This window comes from Camelus dromedarius, chromosome 16, assembly GCF_036321535.1.
Source record: "Camelus dromedarius isolate mCamDro1 chromosome 16, mCamDro1.pat, whole genome shotgun sequence".
Classification (NCBI taxonomy): Eukaryota; Metazoa; Chordata; class Mammalia; order Artiodactyla; family Camelidae; genus Camelus; species Camelus dromedarius.
Genome location: NC_087451.1, coordinates 23710520 through 23725126, shown reverse-complemented (window position 1 = coordinate 23725126; position 14607 = coordinate 23710520). Strand labels below are relative to the sequence as shown.

Sequence of the window (14607 nt, the reverse complement as noted above, 5' to 3'; positions counted from 1 at the left end):
GTTCCTCCAGCTCCAGCCCCTCCCTTAATGCCACCCGAGGGAGCATCCACCACGTGGTCACCGACCGAGCACCTTCTGTTCTAGGTGCCCGTGCATCCAGCCATAGAGGTGGACGTTTCTGCCTTATTGAGCTTACGATCTGATGGTGCTGGTGGGGAGGCAGGGAGACCATGAATGGACAGGTGACACCTGCAGGCTGCACGTGGACAGGTGCCCGTGGAGAAAACCTTTCTCCCCTGAGTTCCTCCTGCAGTGGAGCCAGTTACAAGTGTCCCTGCGCCTGCAGTGTGCTGGGAAGGGGGTGGCTGGGTGATGCAGGACTGAGCCCCTGGCTCCAGCTGAACTCAGAGGAGTGGGCTCCAACCACACTGGAGTCAGCGAACAGGAGGAGCTTTGCTTCAGTCCAGGCACTGCCAGTGGGCAGGGAAGTGCTGAGTCCCAGCGATTTTCTTAGCAAAGCAAACAGGAGGTTAGGATAGATGGAGAAAAAGTAGACTAAATGATCAGAGGGAAATTCAACCTTATACATACTCAGGGCAAAACACAACCTCCAATAACCTCACTTTTCTCCCCCAGGATGAGGGCGTGGGGCATTCAAAGCATATTTAAAGTGCGATGAGGGTGTTTTCACTGGGCAAGACAGACCCCACTTTTATGCCTGGAAAGAGAAAGCAGGCCTGGGAGCAGGCAACGGCGCCCCTCACTGGGGGCCTGCAGGAGCGGGCCCTTACGCGAACTCCGGTTTTACCCTTAACTGATACAGTGGTCTTACTAAAGGGAAGTTGGTGCAATTTTCCCAGAGTTAGAAGGAACACTGTGTTAAGAACCATGTTTTCTGAAAAGCTAATTAAGGAACAGGACCTGACCCTTTTCCTGTCATCACTTTGCTGTACTATGAGATAGCCAAAGTCCAGTGTAACCCTGTTTCAAAGCTCAAGGCCCTTCTCCTATGAAGGTGGTCCCTTCTGTGTCCAGGCCTCCAGGCCTAGTCTCGACCTTGCAGCCTAGTGGCCTGAAGGACCAGGTGACGACTCTGCAGACTTTCTGGGCTGGTGTTACGTGGGGGGAGGAAACACTAGGGTGAGCAAATGCAGGCTTTCTATCTTTGACCTCGAGTCCCCACGAGGCCCTCTGCACGCACATGCTCGTGACCCCCGAGAGCCAGGTGGCCAGTATTTCCCAGAGACCTGCCGAGGGGCGCTCGGAGCACACCGGCTTCACCACCACCACCCACCCCCGGCCCCGGGAAGTGCTGGAGGGAGGCGGTCAGCGGTTAGGGTCAGGGTCAGAGCCCCGGGCTGTGGAGAGGTGAAGCCCCAGGACGTCAGGAGTCCCGATGCTGGGGGCAGAGAGGGTCACAGAGTGTGAATTCCACATTCCTGTGGGGACACGGGGGGACCCAGGGGTGTTTGGGAAGGTGGTCATCTGAACACAGGTGGCCCCGGGGACGTGTGAGGACCCGCAGGGGGTGGTCAGTGAGGGGTTCCTGTGGAAGGTCCCCGTCATGGGGTCTGAGTGCAGGGGAGCTGGGACGTCATTTGTCGTGCAGACGGTGCACCAGCCACTGGTATTTTCTGAGCAGGAGAACAACAGGTCAGAAGGTCAGAGAGGCCCCACGGATGATCCCTTGGGTGATGGTTTTGCAGGAAGGAGGAGGGAGAGGGAGAAACTGGAGGATTCCAAGCAGAGCTGCCAGGGGCAGGGGGAATCTAGCCTGTACCTCTCCTGGGAGCACAGGCTGCTCACTTCCACCACTGCTAACAGAAATATCCGCGTGCCGTCTGTTCCTCTGCCAGCTCGGGGGGAGAGCGAGGCACGTGTTAGCGGTTCTACCAGGAGCCGGAGATGGAGGGGAATGATGTCACACACGCTGCGGTTCCGAGGTGCTGGTTTATTGCAGCAGGAAAAGAGAACCGATGCACTTTACAAATCTGAGGGCTGGGGAAGCTCCCGCCAGCTCCCGCAGCACATGCAGCCAGCACACCTCTAGTTTCACTCTGATAAGTGGAAACAGAAATCAGATGCTAACTGCGATCGCTTTAGAAAGTTCTGAGAGGACGGGCACATTGCAGTGACTGTTCAAATGCTGTTCAAACTCCCCAAATGAACTCCTCCAGGGCAGCAATGGCCCTGGGGCCTGAGTAATTAAAACACCCTGTTAAGCTTCAAGATCTTCAGACAGATGGGACTGGATGGTGGACAAGCGGGCAGACGTGAAGGCTGAGGGACCTGCTGGTGACGGAGGCCACACCTTGCTGCGGGGACCCGCACACCTCCCAGGACCCAAAGCACCCCGCTGGGAGTCCAGCTCCTGCTTCTGACTCTCAAAGCTGCTGGACAGGTGCAGGATGAGCTCTGAAGTCAGAAGACAGCAGGACGGAAAGGTGTTTCTCAGGAAAGGGACAAGAATGTGCGCCATGTGGGCTGGCTGGCCCAGCTCACCCTTTTCCGATTTCCCTTCTTCTCTGGCCTCCAGACGGTGCAGCAAGGAGGCCCTGCTGGCCGTGGTGCTGACTGAAGGGGAACAGAGATGGATCCGGGCAGGAGGGATTCCTGGTTTTACATCCAGAGCAGACCTTTCCGGAAGGAAAAGCTCTGGCACCTCTTATATTTTAAAGTGAACTTTAGAGATGCTGCTGATTCCTTGGGGTTTCTGAAATGCTGATATGACTGGGCTTGGGGCACGGGCTAGCAGCCTGGTCTGAGATTCCCTGGGCAACCGTTTGGGATTCTTCCTCCAAAGGTCGTGCAGCAGCACATCTTTGGTATTCAGTTATGGTTTGAGGGGACGTGAGGTCAAGATTGTGCGTGGGGTAGAGGAAGCTAGATCAGGGGTCCTGGCTCAACCACAGGGAAGGGCGGCTGTGGCTGGCAGCTTGCACTTCCTCTGACATGGCCCATGAGGGACCTGAGGCCACAAACCACAGATATCCGCGGACGAGTGTGCACCTTGTTTGGCCGCCCTGGCAGGCCAGCAGGCAGGTGGGGAGTGTGTGGAGGCGCCAGAGAAGGAAGGCGCAGCTGCACATACGTGTGAGGGAGAAAACAATGGGGGTGGGATTGGAGGAAGGGCTATATAAAGACCCTCAAAGAGAAAAAGCATTCTCTCCTTGTGTCAGTCTCCTGAGCCAACCCAGTTCTTATTTGGGGAGCATTTTGGACATCACCACTAAAAAACTTCCCGAGTGATCACTGAACACCAGATTATTTCACAATCTTGTCCTAAACCCAGCGATTTCTCTCCCTGTGCTTTGGAATTACCAAAATATTCTTGCCTAAGAGCAAAGGGAAAAAACCAAACCCCAACAACTGTGCGTCTCCCTGTATGCGTTTTGCTCTTCCCCACGTGCCAGCGTGACGTCAGCTCGGAGGCTCCCCCGCGCCGCTGCTCCCGGCCAGCGGCCGCTTGCAGCTGAGCATCAGCAGCAGGAGCAGGGGCAGGTGCCAGAGGCTGCAGAAGAACAGCTTCCTGGAGCTCTTCCGGTCCGCGTCGCGGTAGAACCGGAAGCCGAGGTAGGAGATATACAGGTTGATGGGCAAGGCGATGACGGGGAAGGTCCACGTGGTGACATCCAGGGCGGGGGCCGCGGCCGACAGCGCCACCAAGGCCAGGCAGTGGCGCAGGGCGACGCGCCGGCACAGCCCCGGGTGCGTGACCGACATCATGCAGTAGCCTCCCCGGGAGTAGTCTTCGCGGAGGCCCCAGCTCAGGGCGTTGAAATGAGGGAACTGCCAGCAGTAGAGGATGCCTCCCAGAAGGAACGCTCCTGCACGGAGGTTTAGTAGAAAAGAGGGAGCAAGACACGCAGCCATCAGCCATTTATACAGGCGTCGTTTCCGCTCACCGGCTGCCGGGCCGGTGCTCCCCACCCACGACCGCACTGGGCCTCCTTTGGGTCCTCAGGTCCTCGCCCATCTGTGCTCCCCTCCCTGCTCAGAGGTGGGGACGGCGGTGCGGGAGCTGAACGCTCTCCTCTCCAGGAGCCCACGCCCTCACCTGGGCACCTGGGCAGCGCTTCCTGCACCGCTGAGCACCTGCAGCTCCTGTCGCGCCCCCCCCCCGCCCCCACACCACGGAAACAGACCCCAAAGCCAGGCTTGTGAGGGAGGGGCCGGGGCTGCGAGGTGCAAGGACACTCCCAGCAAGTGGGCAGGTGGCAGCTCCCTGTCCAACAGAACCGCATCACTGCAGGGCCGCCCGCTGGCCGGGCTCGTCGGGTGCGCGCACGTCACCGTCACCAGGGATGGGGGTTGTGGGGGCGCACCAGGGGGCACGTGGCCTGGGGAGGGCGGAGGACTCAACTGCGTGCCTTGAATGTGTAGGCCTCGGGCCCAGAGCCTGTGGCCCTGCAGTTTCTCAGGACAGGCGAACACCTGAGCGTCCTTAGCTCCTTTCTGCGGGACTGGGTCTCCCCCACAACACGGTGGGGTGAAGGCTGCCAGTTACCTCACTTAATCCGACTGCAGGATTCTACCTAGGTTTTATACTCATTAAACAAACAAGTCAGATGATGCTAAATTCTCCAACAAGGGGTGAGGGCGGAACTCAGTAAGAGACTGTCTGATACTAACCTCGGCTCCCGCGCTGCACTGAGCAGGTCTCTAGCTACTCCTGAGCAGACGGTTAATTCCTCATCGACTTACACAAAACATGTTCACCGAGCACCTGCTACGAGGCACTGGGGATACAACGTGAGCACAAATCCATGTGGGCCCGCAGCTCCGAGTTCACGAAGTCACCAACATCAGCCACACAGCCACACTCCCTCACCACTCAGATGCTGTGGGGGAGGAGGGCAGGCAAGGGGGGTCCAGGGCACCTGGGGTGGGGGGACGTCTGTGCTGAGCTCTAGGGGAGGGAGGACCCGGCCAGCACGGTATCCCAGGCCCCGGGCCAGGAAGGCACGGCAGTCAAGGCATTACAGGAAGGTCAGTGCGTGTGTTAGGATTCACAGAGCTGAACGTCAAAAGAAAAAGTTCGGTTTTACTGTATGATAATTTAAAAAAAAATCAAAATTAAAAGGGTAGGCTAAGGACTGTTCTATCCTAAAGGGAACAGAAAGCCACAGGGGGATCTTAATATGTGAGTGTGAGTGTGCATGCGTGTGTGTGTATGTGTGTGTGTGTGAGAGTGAGTGTGCGTGTGAGAGTCTGCGTGTGTGCTTGCATGTGTGCGTATGGGGTGGGGGCGAGGAAAGGGGCATTGGTGTCACCTGACCTGATCTGTGAAGGAACACACTGGAGGGGCCCCAGGCAGGTCTGGAAGGAACACTGAGGAGATGAGATGACAGATGAACTGGAGTGAGGATCAGGGTGGTGACAGTGGAGACGGAAAGATGTCCTGAGAAGGATTTAGAGGGCAGAAGTGACAGGACGTGAGTGCAGAGTGAATAAAGAGCAGGAGCGACCCCTGGGCTGCGGGGTGTGTGGAGACGCTGTGTCTGAGAGGACTCGCAGGGAAATGGGGCGGGACAGCTCCTGAGTGTGACTGGTGTGCTCAGTCTGACATGCTGTGGGGACGTCCACACAGCAAGCTGTGAAGAGGGTCTGGGCTAGGATGCGTTTCAGGGGCTACTCGCACCTGCGTCCACCACGGAGTGAACCACACGTCCCATCATTACTTGTTTATTTCCCAATGGCACGTGAACTCTGTAAGGGTTTGTTCATGTTTCTTTGTATCTCCAGAGAGGAGCCCCGAATACCACGTGGCAAAGGGTCCTCCAGCCCAGCACTGGGAGCCCACTGCACAAGAGCTGCTCTACAAAGCGATTCCCAGGATCCCTGTTCCCCGGCACCGACGTGTGGACCATCAGGCTCCTGCCTGCTCTGCCTGCTTCCTTCCTCCTCCGGAGGGTCCCAGACGCCGTCTCACTTGGTTCCCTCTTTCTCTGACCCCACCTGCCTCTGGGGGCCCTGGGCTGAGAATTGGGAGCTTGGGACCCCTGTAACCTCCCCTGGGGAGCACCGTCCTGCAGAGAGCTGGAGCACGTGCACCACAGTCCTATTTCAGGTGATGAGGATCCTTTAAGCCCCATGTCTGCGGGGATATTCAGAAAAAGAGGGGGAGAGAAGGCGGTCACATCATTCAGAATCAGGCGGAAAGGGAGTCTGTGGCTCCGCTCCGAGTCCTGGTCTGCACTCGCCAGCGGGGATCAGGACGGAGCCCGGCTCTTAATCCCCGACCTGTATGCCTAACCGTGTGGGCCTAGCAAGTCCTCAGGAGGAAAGACGGTGACTTTTACTCATACTCTCTGGGCAGGAAGGCACCCATTTCTGAGTTCAGCTGAGCAGGCAGCTGCGGCCGGCCCACTGAACTGTGCGGAGGAGGGGGCTTAAGGGGGCAGGGCCTCCCTCAGGTCCACACACAGCTCCCCGTGGGTTCCAAGTCAACCATCCTCGTCTGCCTTCTGATACAGGAGGAAAATGACAAAGACTAGATCTTAGGGTGCCTATTTCAGTCCCCCCAATCCATTTTAACCTTCTCTATAACTCACATATGTATGTATCTGTCTTATTTCATGCAAACACTCCAATTTTAATAATAAAGTGGCAGCTACTATTTGTTGAATTTGTTGGCAAACAGATGACTGGACTCCGGGTCCCAGGTCCCACTCTGGGTTCTGGAGAGGCAGCAGCCAGCAACACAGGGCCCTGCTTGGAGCCCAGCGGGAGGGGCGGGCGGAATGCGAGCGACAGTGCCGGGCGCTACTCAGAGACTCAAAATCGGGGCCCGATGGGCGACTTGGGGTTGACCGCCCGGGGAGGGCCTCCCCGCAGGTGGCATGTAGCCAGGACCCAGCTCTGTGGTCCCGCAGAGTCCTGGTGTGTGCTCCTGGGGCAGCGTGGAGGCTGTGGCCAGGCAGGGAGAGGGAGGAGGCCAGGCTGGCAAGGTCGGGGCCGGGTGGCGTGGGCATCTGCTCACCCGGATGAGGAAGAGCATCCTCCCCAGTGCAGCGGTCACCAGGGAGGCTGGGTAACACGCAGCAGGGACCACGGAGGGGGCAGGTGGTCAGGGGGCATGAAGCGCGGCAGACACCGAGGCCTCTTCCCCGGGGCGAGGAACACTGGGTACACGCACCGGTGAGTCTGCTCACGGTGGAGACACCAAGGTTCTATCAGGCATCCCAGTTACGGCCTCTGGGCCCCCATGGCGAGCACCATGGAGAGGAGCTACGGGAGGCTCGCTGGTGCCCCCAGCACCTCCCTGCAGGCGTGCTGCTCGCGTCTCTCAGGTGGGAAAGGTCGGCCGGGGTACCAACACCTTCTTTTAGAAAGTTGTTGCCACACAGAGACTGAAATTGGTAACGAAGGACTGTCGGGTGGAGTCTGAATGCCAACAGAGTGCAGTGGAGGAGGGCTTGTTAGAAGGAGAAATTAAGAGTCCTGGCACCTTAAAAAAAAAGGTTTGCTCAGTTATGAACAAACAGACGATATTTTTCTTGACAGCGAGCCCCCTCGGGGAGTCAGCAGAGACAGAAGGAAGGTTGGACCACCCAGGTATGCCTGCAGTGGGGAACAGGGTGACAGAAGGCGACGTCTCCTTCATTTTCTGATGGAAAACTAGAGCCACCTCTGGACGTTACAGGGACCAGCACTGAGCAGGCCTTGCGCCTGGTTCTCAGAGCAGTGGTCGCTTGGATGCTTCGAGCGCTGGTGCAGGAAGCAGCCCCGTGCCTCACGTCCAGGGGGCTGGAGCGGAGGACGCCCTGCAGCGATGACAGCCCCGGCACAGGGAAGCCAACAGGAACGGGCGTCAGGGATAACGCAGAAGTGGGGGGTGGGGTGGGGACAGTAAGTCAGGGCTCAGGAGCTGCTTTGCTATTGAAACGGCTGAGAAACAGCCAGTTCAGCCGGGAAACCAGGCCTGAAACAGTTAACACAGCAGGCTCCACCGCAGAATCTTGCTTGTCTTTCTCAAAAGCCCTCTTTTTGGGTGTGCCAACCGGAGTATTCAGTTTTGCTAAATACATATTTTCAGTTATGTTTCTGCTTAAGATAACACAATTTAAAAAATCATTTGCTTAACAGCAGCACGCCGCTCTCTGTGAGAGGAAAGAAGGTAGGGGCTTGGCTCCCGTCACAATGAAAGAGCTTTAGAAGGCGCAACTTAGCCTTAATGGGTTGTAATCAGACAACCACTACCCCCACAGTCCTCCTGGACGGGCTGCGACTGCTTCTGCTCGTATGAAAGATGTGAAACAAATGCCCGGCTTCATCAAGACAAGGTGAGCTAGAACAGGAAGACTGGAATTAGTGTGGGGGCTGCGGGGGAACCCGCCTTCCTTGTGGGGGAAACATAAAGCGCTCAGTTTTCTCCTGATTCAAAGGCCTCACCCTAGTCTCACCCCCACAAGGCAGCCTGTTTTTATTGGGCCTGTGTCCTGTGACAACACTTATTTACCGTGTGCCTGCCCTATGACAGGCAGCCTCTGTTCTCCAGGCCCTCTGCTGGAGTCAGGCCAGGGATGGGGACAACACAAAGGGGACTGTAGCCCAGGAAGGCTACCTCCGGTGCAGGGCTTGTGGGGGGCAAGACTGCAGCTGGCCTTGGAGAGGTCAGGGAAGGCTTCCTGGAGGAAGCGATATGGAAACTGAAATCTGAAGATGGTCTCTGAGCTTCAATCTATTCACACAAACTACGTGTTATCTGCTCCTTTTAAATGTATTTTCTCATTTTTCTTCCTAACTCTGCAGAATCTTCACATATGACTGGTTTAATCATATCCAGAAGAAACATCTGCTTCCTTTCTTTTAATCAAGTATTTGTTGATGTATGAATATATAAAATATGGAAATCTGTGCAACAGGTGGCATGTGTGTGCGTATGACTCCCCGGAGCGAGCACCTTCCTGAGGTGATAATGCCACGATCCCGGCTCAGAGGCAGCTCCGGGAGCACGCAGGGGCCCGTGGCCTGTGCACTTCCCTCCACACACGGAGCACACGGCACATCTCCGGTGCTGTGTGCGTGTGAGCAGCCAAGGGCACCCTCGCCTCGTGGCCCCTGCTCCGATGGGGGGTGTATTGGGTGTCTTCCCAGGGACTCAGAACACTCGCAAAACCCCTAGCGCTCATTTCTGCGCAGTGCCGACGGCGGGGAGACTCTTACTCACGGTCCCCTCTGCTCAGGTCCAGAAACGCTCTGCCGTGGCGTACCACCATCATTTCGTTGGCAAACAAAGCCAAGGCAATCCCAGCCAAAGGGTCTCCCCACAGAGTGGCGACAAAAATCTCCACGCTGGAGCTCTGACTCTTGGTGTGTCCTCTTCCCAAAGACACCCCTTTAGAATGGGGTTCCGTGGTTTCGGCTTGCTTCCTCCGCTGCCTGGTGGGCATACATTCAACCCTTCCCACTCCGACCCAAACCATTCACTGCCATTCACTGTCCACGCAGGGCCCTGAAAAAGAGGCGGACACGCAGCTCCCGTGAGCCGGGGTGCTGGGCTTGGCCGGCCTTCCCTCCCTGGGACAGTGGGCTCCCTCCCTCTCAACCTGGCCCCGGCAGCCTGTCTGCTCCATGCCTGGTTCTGTCTGAGCCTTCAGGGTTCTGTGGTTATGTAAACCGGGCGCTGGCTGGGGGAGCCAAGCCAGCCCCCAAACTTCATGGTCACAGGTTTCAAAGCCTCTCTTTAGAGGGTGAACACAAAGGAGCTTGTGAAACAGATCAGCCTCCACAGTGCAACGGACTCTACAGCAGTGCAGAGAAAGGGAAGGGGCCGTGGGCCAGTTCATCAGCCGCGCGGCAACAAAAGGGAGGACGAGAAGAAGTCCTCTGAAAGCAGGACACAGTCGGCACCAGCCGCCTGCCCTGGAAGAGCTCCCTGGGAGTGACGGGGAAGATTGCAGAGGCCCGGCGCGGGGCACGCTGCCTCCCCACCTCCCCGTGCACGTCCGCTGGCCACGTTTCATCTGGGGGAAAGGCTGGAGAGAGGAAGCACACAGACCGGCTCTGGGAACGGTGCCCCCGCTCCTGTCGCATCTCCCTGGGAGCCGAGCGTCTGTGGGCTCCCTGGGGAACTCGGGTGCCCCCTCCTCCTCAGCTCAGGTTTGAAGGTCTGCCTCTATCCCTCCAACATTAACTTGGTCACTGAGCAGAACTGCTAGATGTGCGCTCTAGGCTGGGCCGTGTCTACCAGGGCTGCTGACCAAGCCACTATCTGCCGTTCCCTTCAGAGGGCGCAGGCCCAGCTCCTTGAGATACAGGAGGGGAGGGGGCCAGGGCACAACTCTTAAAAGAATGACACAGCCGTTGATACGACATAAACTGGTTAGAGCCAACTAGGCCCAAGATGGCGGAAGATTCAACTCCCTGTAGACTTGGGCCTCATTATAAGCTCACTGCGTCAGCCGCTAAATGACACCCCCCAGGCACGAGGACAGTTCCTGGGCTGACGTAAAAGGCCAAAGACTGGGTGGGGCCCAATTCCTGGGAATCCCAGCCCCTTCCCCAAAATAGCTGGAATCATCCTCCCACTCAGTAGTGCATGAAATCACCCAGCCCATAAAAACTAACCACCCCGCACCCTGGGGCCACTCCCCCTTCTGAGATGGACCACATTCTGTCTGTGGAATGTGCATCTCTCTAAATAAACTTGCTTTCACTCTACTATGCCTCGCTCTTGAATTCTCTCCTGCTCGAAGCCAAGGACCATCACTTGGCGGGGACCTGAGACATGACCGTCCTCACTCACCCTCTTCTCCTGCAACACCTGTGGTCCTGATCAACCACGGCGACCCAGAGACTGTTAAGATGGGTGCTTGGTACCAGAGGGGCTCTGATCATCCTGCCAACCTCCGTCTCGCTAAGTATTTCTCATACGTTCTTTCTCAGACATTTGTTTTCCCCTCTTCAAAGAGAATAGGACTCTAAATGTTGTTCGGTTTGCTAATATCCCCGTAATGGTCCTTGTTGACTCTGTCTTTAAAAATGTCGTTTATCTTCATCAATCTGAAGCTCTAAGGCTGGTTATGGAAAAAAGCTCCCACAGAAGGAACTCACTCATCTTCGAGTTGGATTTCAAACTGAGGCAGTATTTTAAAGGAAATCTTCAAGAGTGCTTGGGCTGGGCAGTGCCTGGTGCTTAGTAAGCCCTCAGTAAATATTTGTGGAATGAATGAGGGAGTAAATTCTGTCTATTCTTTCCTATCTTCTTGTCCTGGAATAAAGGAGGTAAATAAAGTGGAACAGTATTTAACATTTTGTAGTTTACCAGCTGAGACTAAAAAAACTCATTCTCTTTTTGTTACTAAAACCATCCATCTGCCAAATGTCACTTCCTGATAAGGGCGCGTTTCTGAGTCCTCGTCTGTCACTGGATGTTGGCTGACATAATTAATGGTTACCACACAGCAACATTTGAATTACAAACCAAAGGCAATTTAGAAATCAACCCTACAAGACAGTCACCAGACCCATTCCATCAACTCCCAAGACCTGGGGTTTATTCAAATTTAAGAAAGTGACAGAACAGAGTCTGAGCCTTTGTAAGGAGTGGGGGCGATGAGAAGAGAGGAGCTTTGGCCAGGAGGTGGGGGGGTGGGGGGCTTTAACCTGAAGCCGGAGACGAACGAGACAGTCTCTGAGGTAAACACTGTGGAGAGGCCTAATGCGTGTGGCTCCAGGCCTGGCTGCAGCTGGAGGGCACTTATTTGCACTACCCCCCCCCCCCCCGGCCCCCGCACCAGGGCCCGCAGGTCACAGCTCTCACTGCTGTCCCCGCCTGCAGAGTCAGAGCAAGTGCTTCCACCCCTCAGCCAGCCCGCCACCTGGACAGCCCTCTCGCTCGGCCTTCTTGCTTTCAGTTGGTGAGCGTTTTTAATATTTTCTGCTAACAGCACTATGCTTCCCCCCACCCACCCCCAAATAAATAAATAAGCCAAGTAATCAGGCAGGCAGGAGGGAAAGCCTCCCCCTGGGTCTCAGAGGGGGCGGACACGGGAAATCCCACGTGATGACCACCGTTCCTGACGCGCTCAGGGGCTGGGCCTGGGCTGGGCTGGCGGCTTAGAACCTGGCACTTTCTGAAACGGAAATCCCACTGAAGGCTGTTTGGGCCGCGGACTGAGAGAGAAAAGCTAGCTGCTTACAGGTCTTTGTGCAGCTAAGAAACAGCAAACACTGAGGAAGCCTAATATTTGTTTAGCTTTTACAATTTCCACATGTTAATCTGTTTACTCGTCTACACCCCTGCCCCCGCCCCCTCATCCTGCCTCGCTGGCTCACTCGCTCCCACCCCCAGACCCCCGCGGCGGGGGGGGGGGCAGTGGGCGGATTCCAAGAGGTCAGATCAAGCATCAAGCACAGGCCTGGACCTACACCGCTGCGGCAGCTGCAACGGTGAGAAATTCTTTCCCACGAGTGATGACAACAAGCCAACAACAACAGCAACAACGACGTCGTGGGGGCGGGCACCAGAACCCCGCGGGCTGTCCTCACACTGACCACACTTATGGTATGCTTTCCGTCTTCCCTGGTGGCGGGAAGGCAGCGCCATCTCCTCAGTGCTCCAGCCCTCGGGGGGTCGTGACTGGCCGGTGGCCACCACAAAACCCACAGAAGGACCCAGGTTCTAAGAAGCAGGAGAGGGTACTTCTGGACGTTTCCACCGCTCTCCTCCATCAGCTGTCTGAGATGCGCACGGCTTCCCAGTTTCTCATCTTGTATCTTTCCTCCCCATCACCAGTTCCTCCCAGACCTTGAAGGAGGCTTCAGGACCCCATCCCACGCCGGCCCTGGCTGCTTCCTCCCCAGTCCTGACCACTGTCTACTGAGCCCCCGGAAAGGGCTGAGACACCGGAACACCCGGCCAGGGCGACGGTGATGGGAATGCGGGTGCTGGGCGTGTGATGTCCTGGCTGAGCGGGGGGGGGGGGGGGGGGAGGTGACCTCGGGGGCAGGGGGAAGGAACGGATCCCATTCAGTGCAGATGTTCATGCCTACAAACCTCTGTAGGTGCTCCTCCCTCTTCTCGGAAAGCACCTTCCCTCCTCAAGTAAACCGGCCACGACTTAACACAGAAGTCGTTCTGCTCCAACGTCTTCGAGGACCAATGTGGGGAGGGCAAGAGAGCCCACAGCCCTCTGAAGACGCCCGTCCTGCTGACGCTCCCAGTCAGTTGCTTGTCTGCCTCCCCGCCTCTCCCTGGAGATGCTGACTCAGGTCCACGAGAACCAGCACCGGGTTTCCGTGGTTCTGGGTCTCCCCAGCCCAGCACGGGGCACGTCCTCAACTGACCCTGCACAGCAGAGCGGTTATGGGGGGAAGGTGCGGGCCCAGCAGCCCTGGCCTCTCACACCCACCTCCCCTCCCAGCTCCTCTTCCTCACGACTAGTTCAGTGGAGAATTCCAGAGACTTCCCTATTCCCAGGATGCTCCATGGTGATCAGCCTTTGGTAGTTTCAAGACAAAATGTTTTGGAGATACTACAGAAAGGAGGCATTTTTGGCTGCCTTTTTCTCAGAAGCGCTCTTCCAAACAAACATTTCCCCTAAGATAAGAGCCCAGAAGAGATACCACTCGCCTCGGCGGATAATACAAATGACACCGTGGGTGCATCTCGGATACCATCCGCCCACGCCCTCTGCCCGAATCCCTTGGTATTTCCAAGTCACCCTAACCCTCTCTGCCTCTGTCTGTTCAGATCGGAGGTCCTCAAATGTGGTCCCTAGACCGGGGCGTCGGCATCATCCAGGAGCTTGTTAGAAACGCAGGTTCTTGGGCCCCACCCCAGACCTCCTGAACCAGAAGCCTTGGGGCTGGGACCCAGGAATCCGAGCTTGGACAAGCTTTACAGCCAGGTACTTCTCATGTGCACTGAGGCTGGAGAACCACCATTTTGGACTTTGGCCAGTGGCTGCTATGATAGAAAGTGCAGTTCTAGAAAATGATAAAAATATACAGAATCATATTCAATTCAGTCCCTAAAAATCCCAGCAATAAAATCTTTACACCCCATTCTCTCAGAAGCTGCCTTATTTCTTTGCATCACCTCCTCCTGTTACAGTTCCTCACACATAACTGATGCTCAGTAAATACCTGGCAATAGACCTTGGAATACCTTTGTTTTTTCATTTCTAAAACGGACGGTACTTACTCACGGATTCATTCACTCATTATGTCATTTATTCAAGTCACTCAAAGGTCTACTGCGTATCTCAAGTTGGCTCTACCCATCAAATCAATGTTTTGAAACTTCTGAAGCGGTTTACGGCATTATGCAAAGTGGCATTACTCTTTCCGTATAAACTTGACAAGGCTTTACGTGGATGATGTGATCTGTGGTAAATCAGAATCCTGGGGGCAGGAAACCGTGTCGTCATTGTGTGCCCTGAAATGCATCTTTAAGATTTAGTAAAAGGGCATCACAGAAACCGCAAAAGGAACTTCTTTTTGTGGTTCTACAAATCTTTCAGGCCGCTCTGCGTCACACCAGTTTAAGTGGACGAAGGTCTTGTTTTTCAAGATAAACGTGCATTTTCGTGCATCTTCCTACAAGGTAGAGCATGGCCCTCAACTCTTCCTCATTAATGAGTTTGTATACTAACAATTAAATTTGAAATGCAGAGACTATCTCTCAAATTTTCAAATAATAATTTAAAATATGCCTGT

General features: G+C 55.7%; 1 protein-coding gene across 1 annotated transcript in view; it reads right to left on the bottom strand.

The window, feature by feature from the left end:
• Window positions 1-1871: 1871 nt before the first annotated feature.
• The window catches only part of LOC105085098 (protoheme IX farnesyltransferase, mitochondrial), a 95372-nt gene continuing 82636 nt past the window's right edge, over window positions 1872-14607 (bottom strand). The window contains exon 7 of the mRNA XM_031467583.2: window positions 1872-3767. Coding sequence (XP_031323443.2) covers window positions 3361-3767 — 407 coding nt within the window. The 3' untranslated portion in view covers window positions 1872-3360. The remainder of the gene's footprint in view (window positions 3768-14607) is intronic.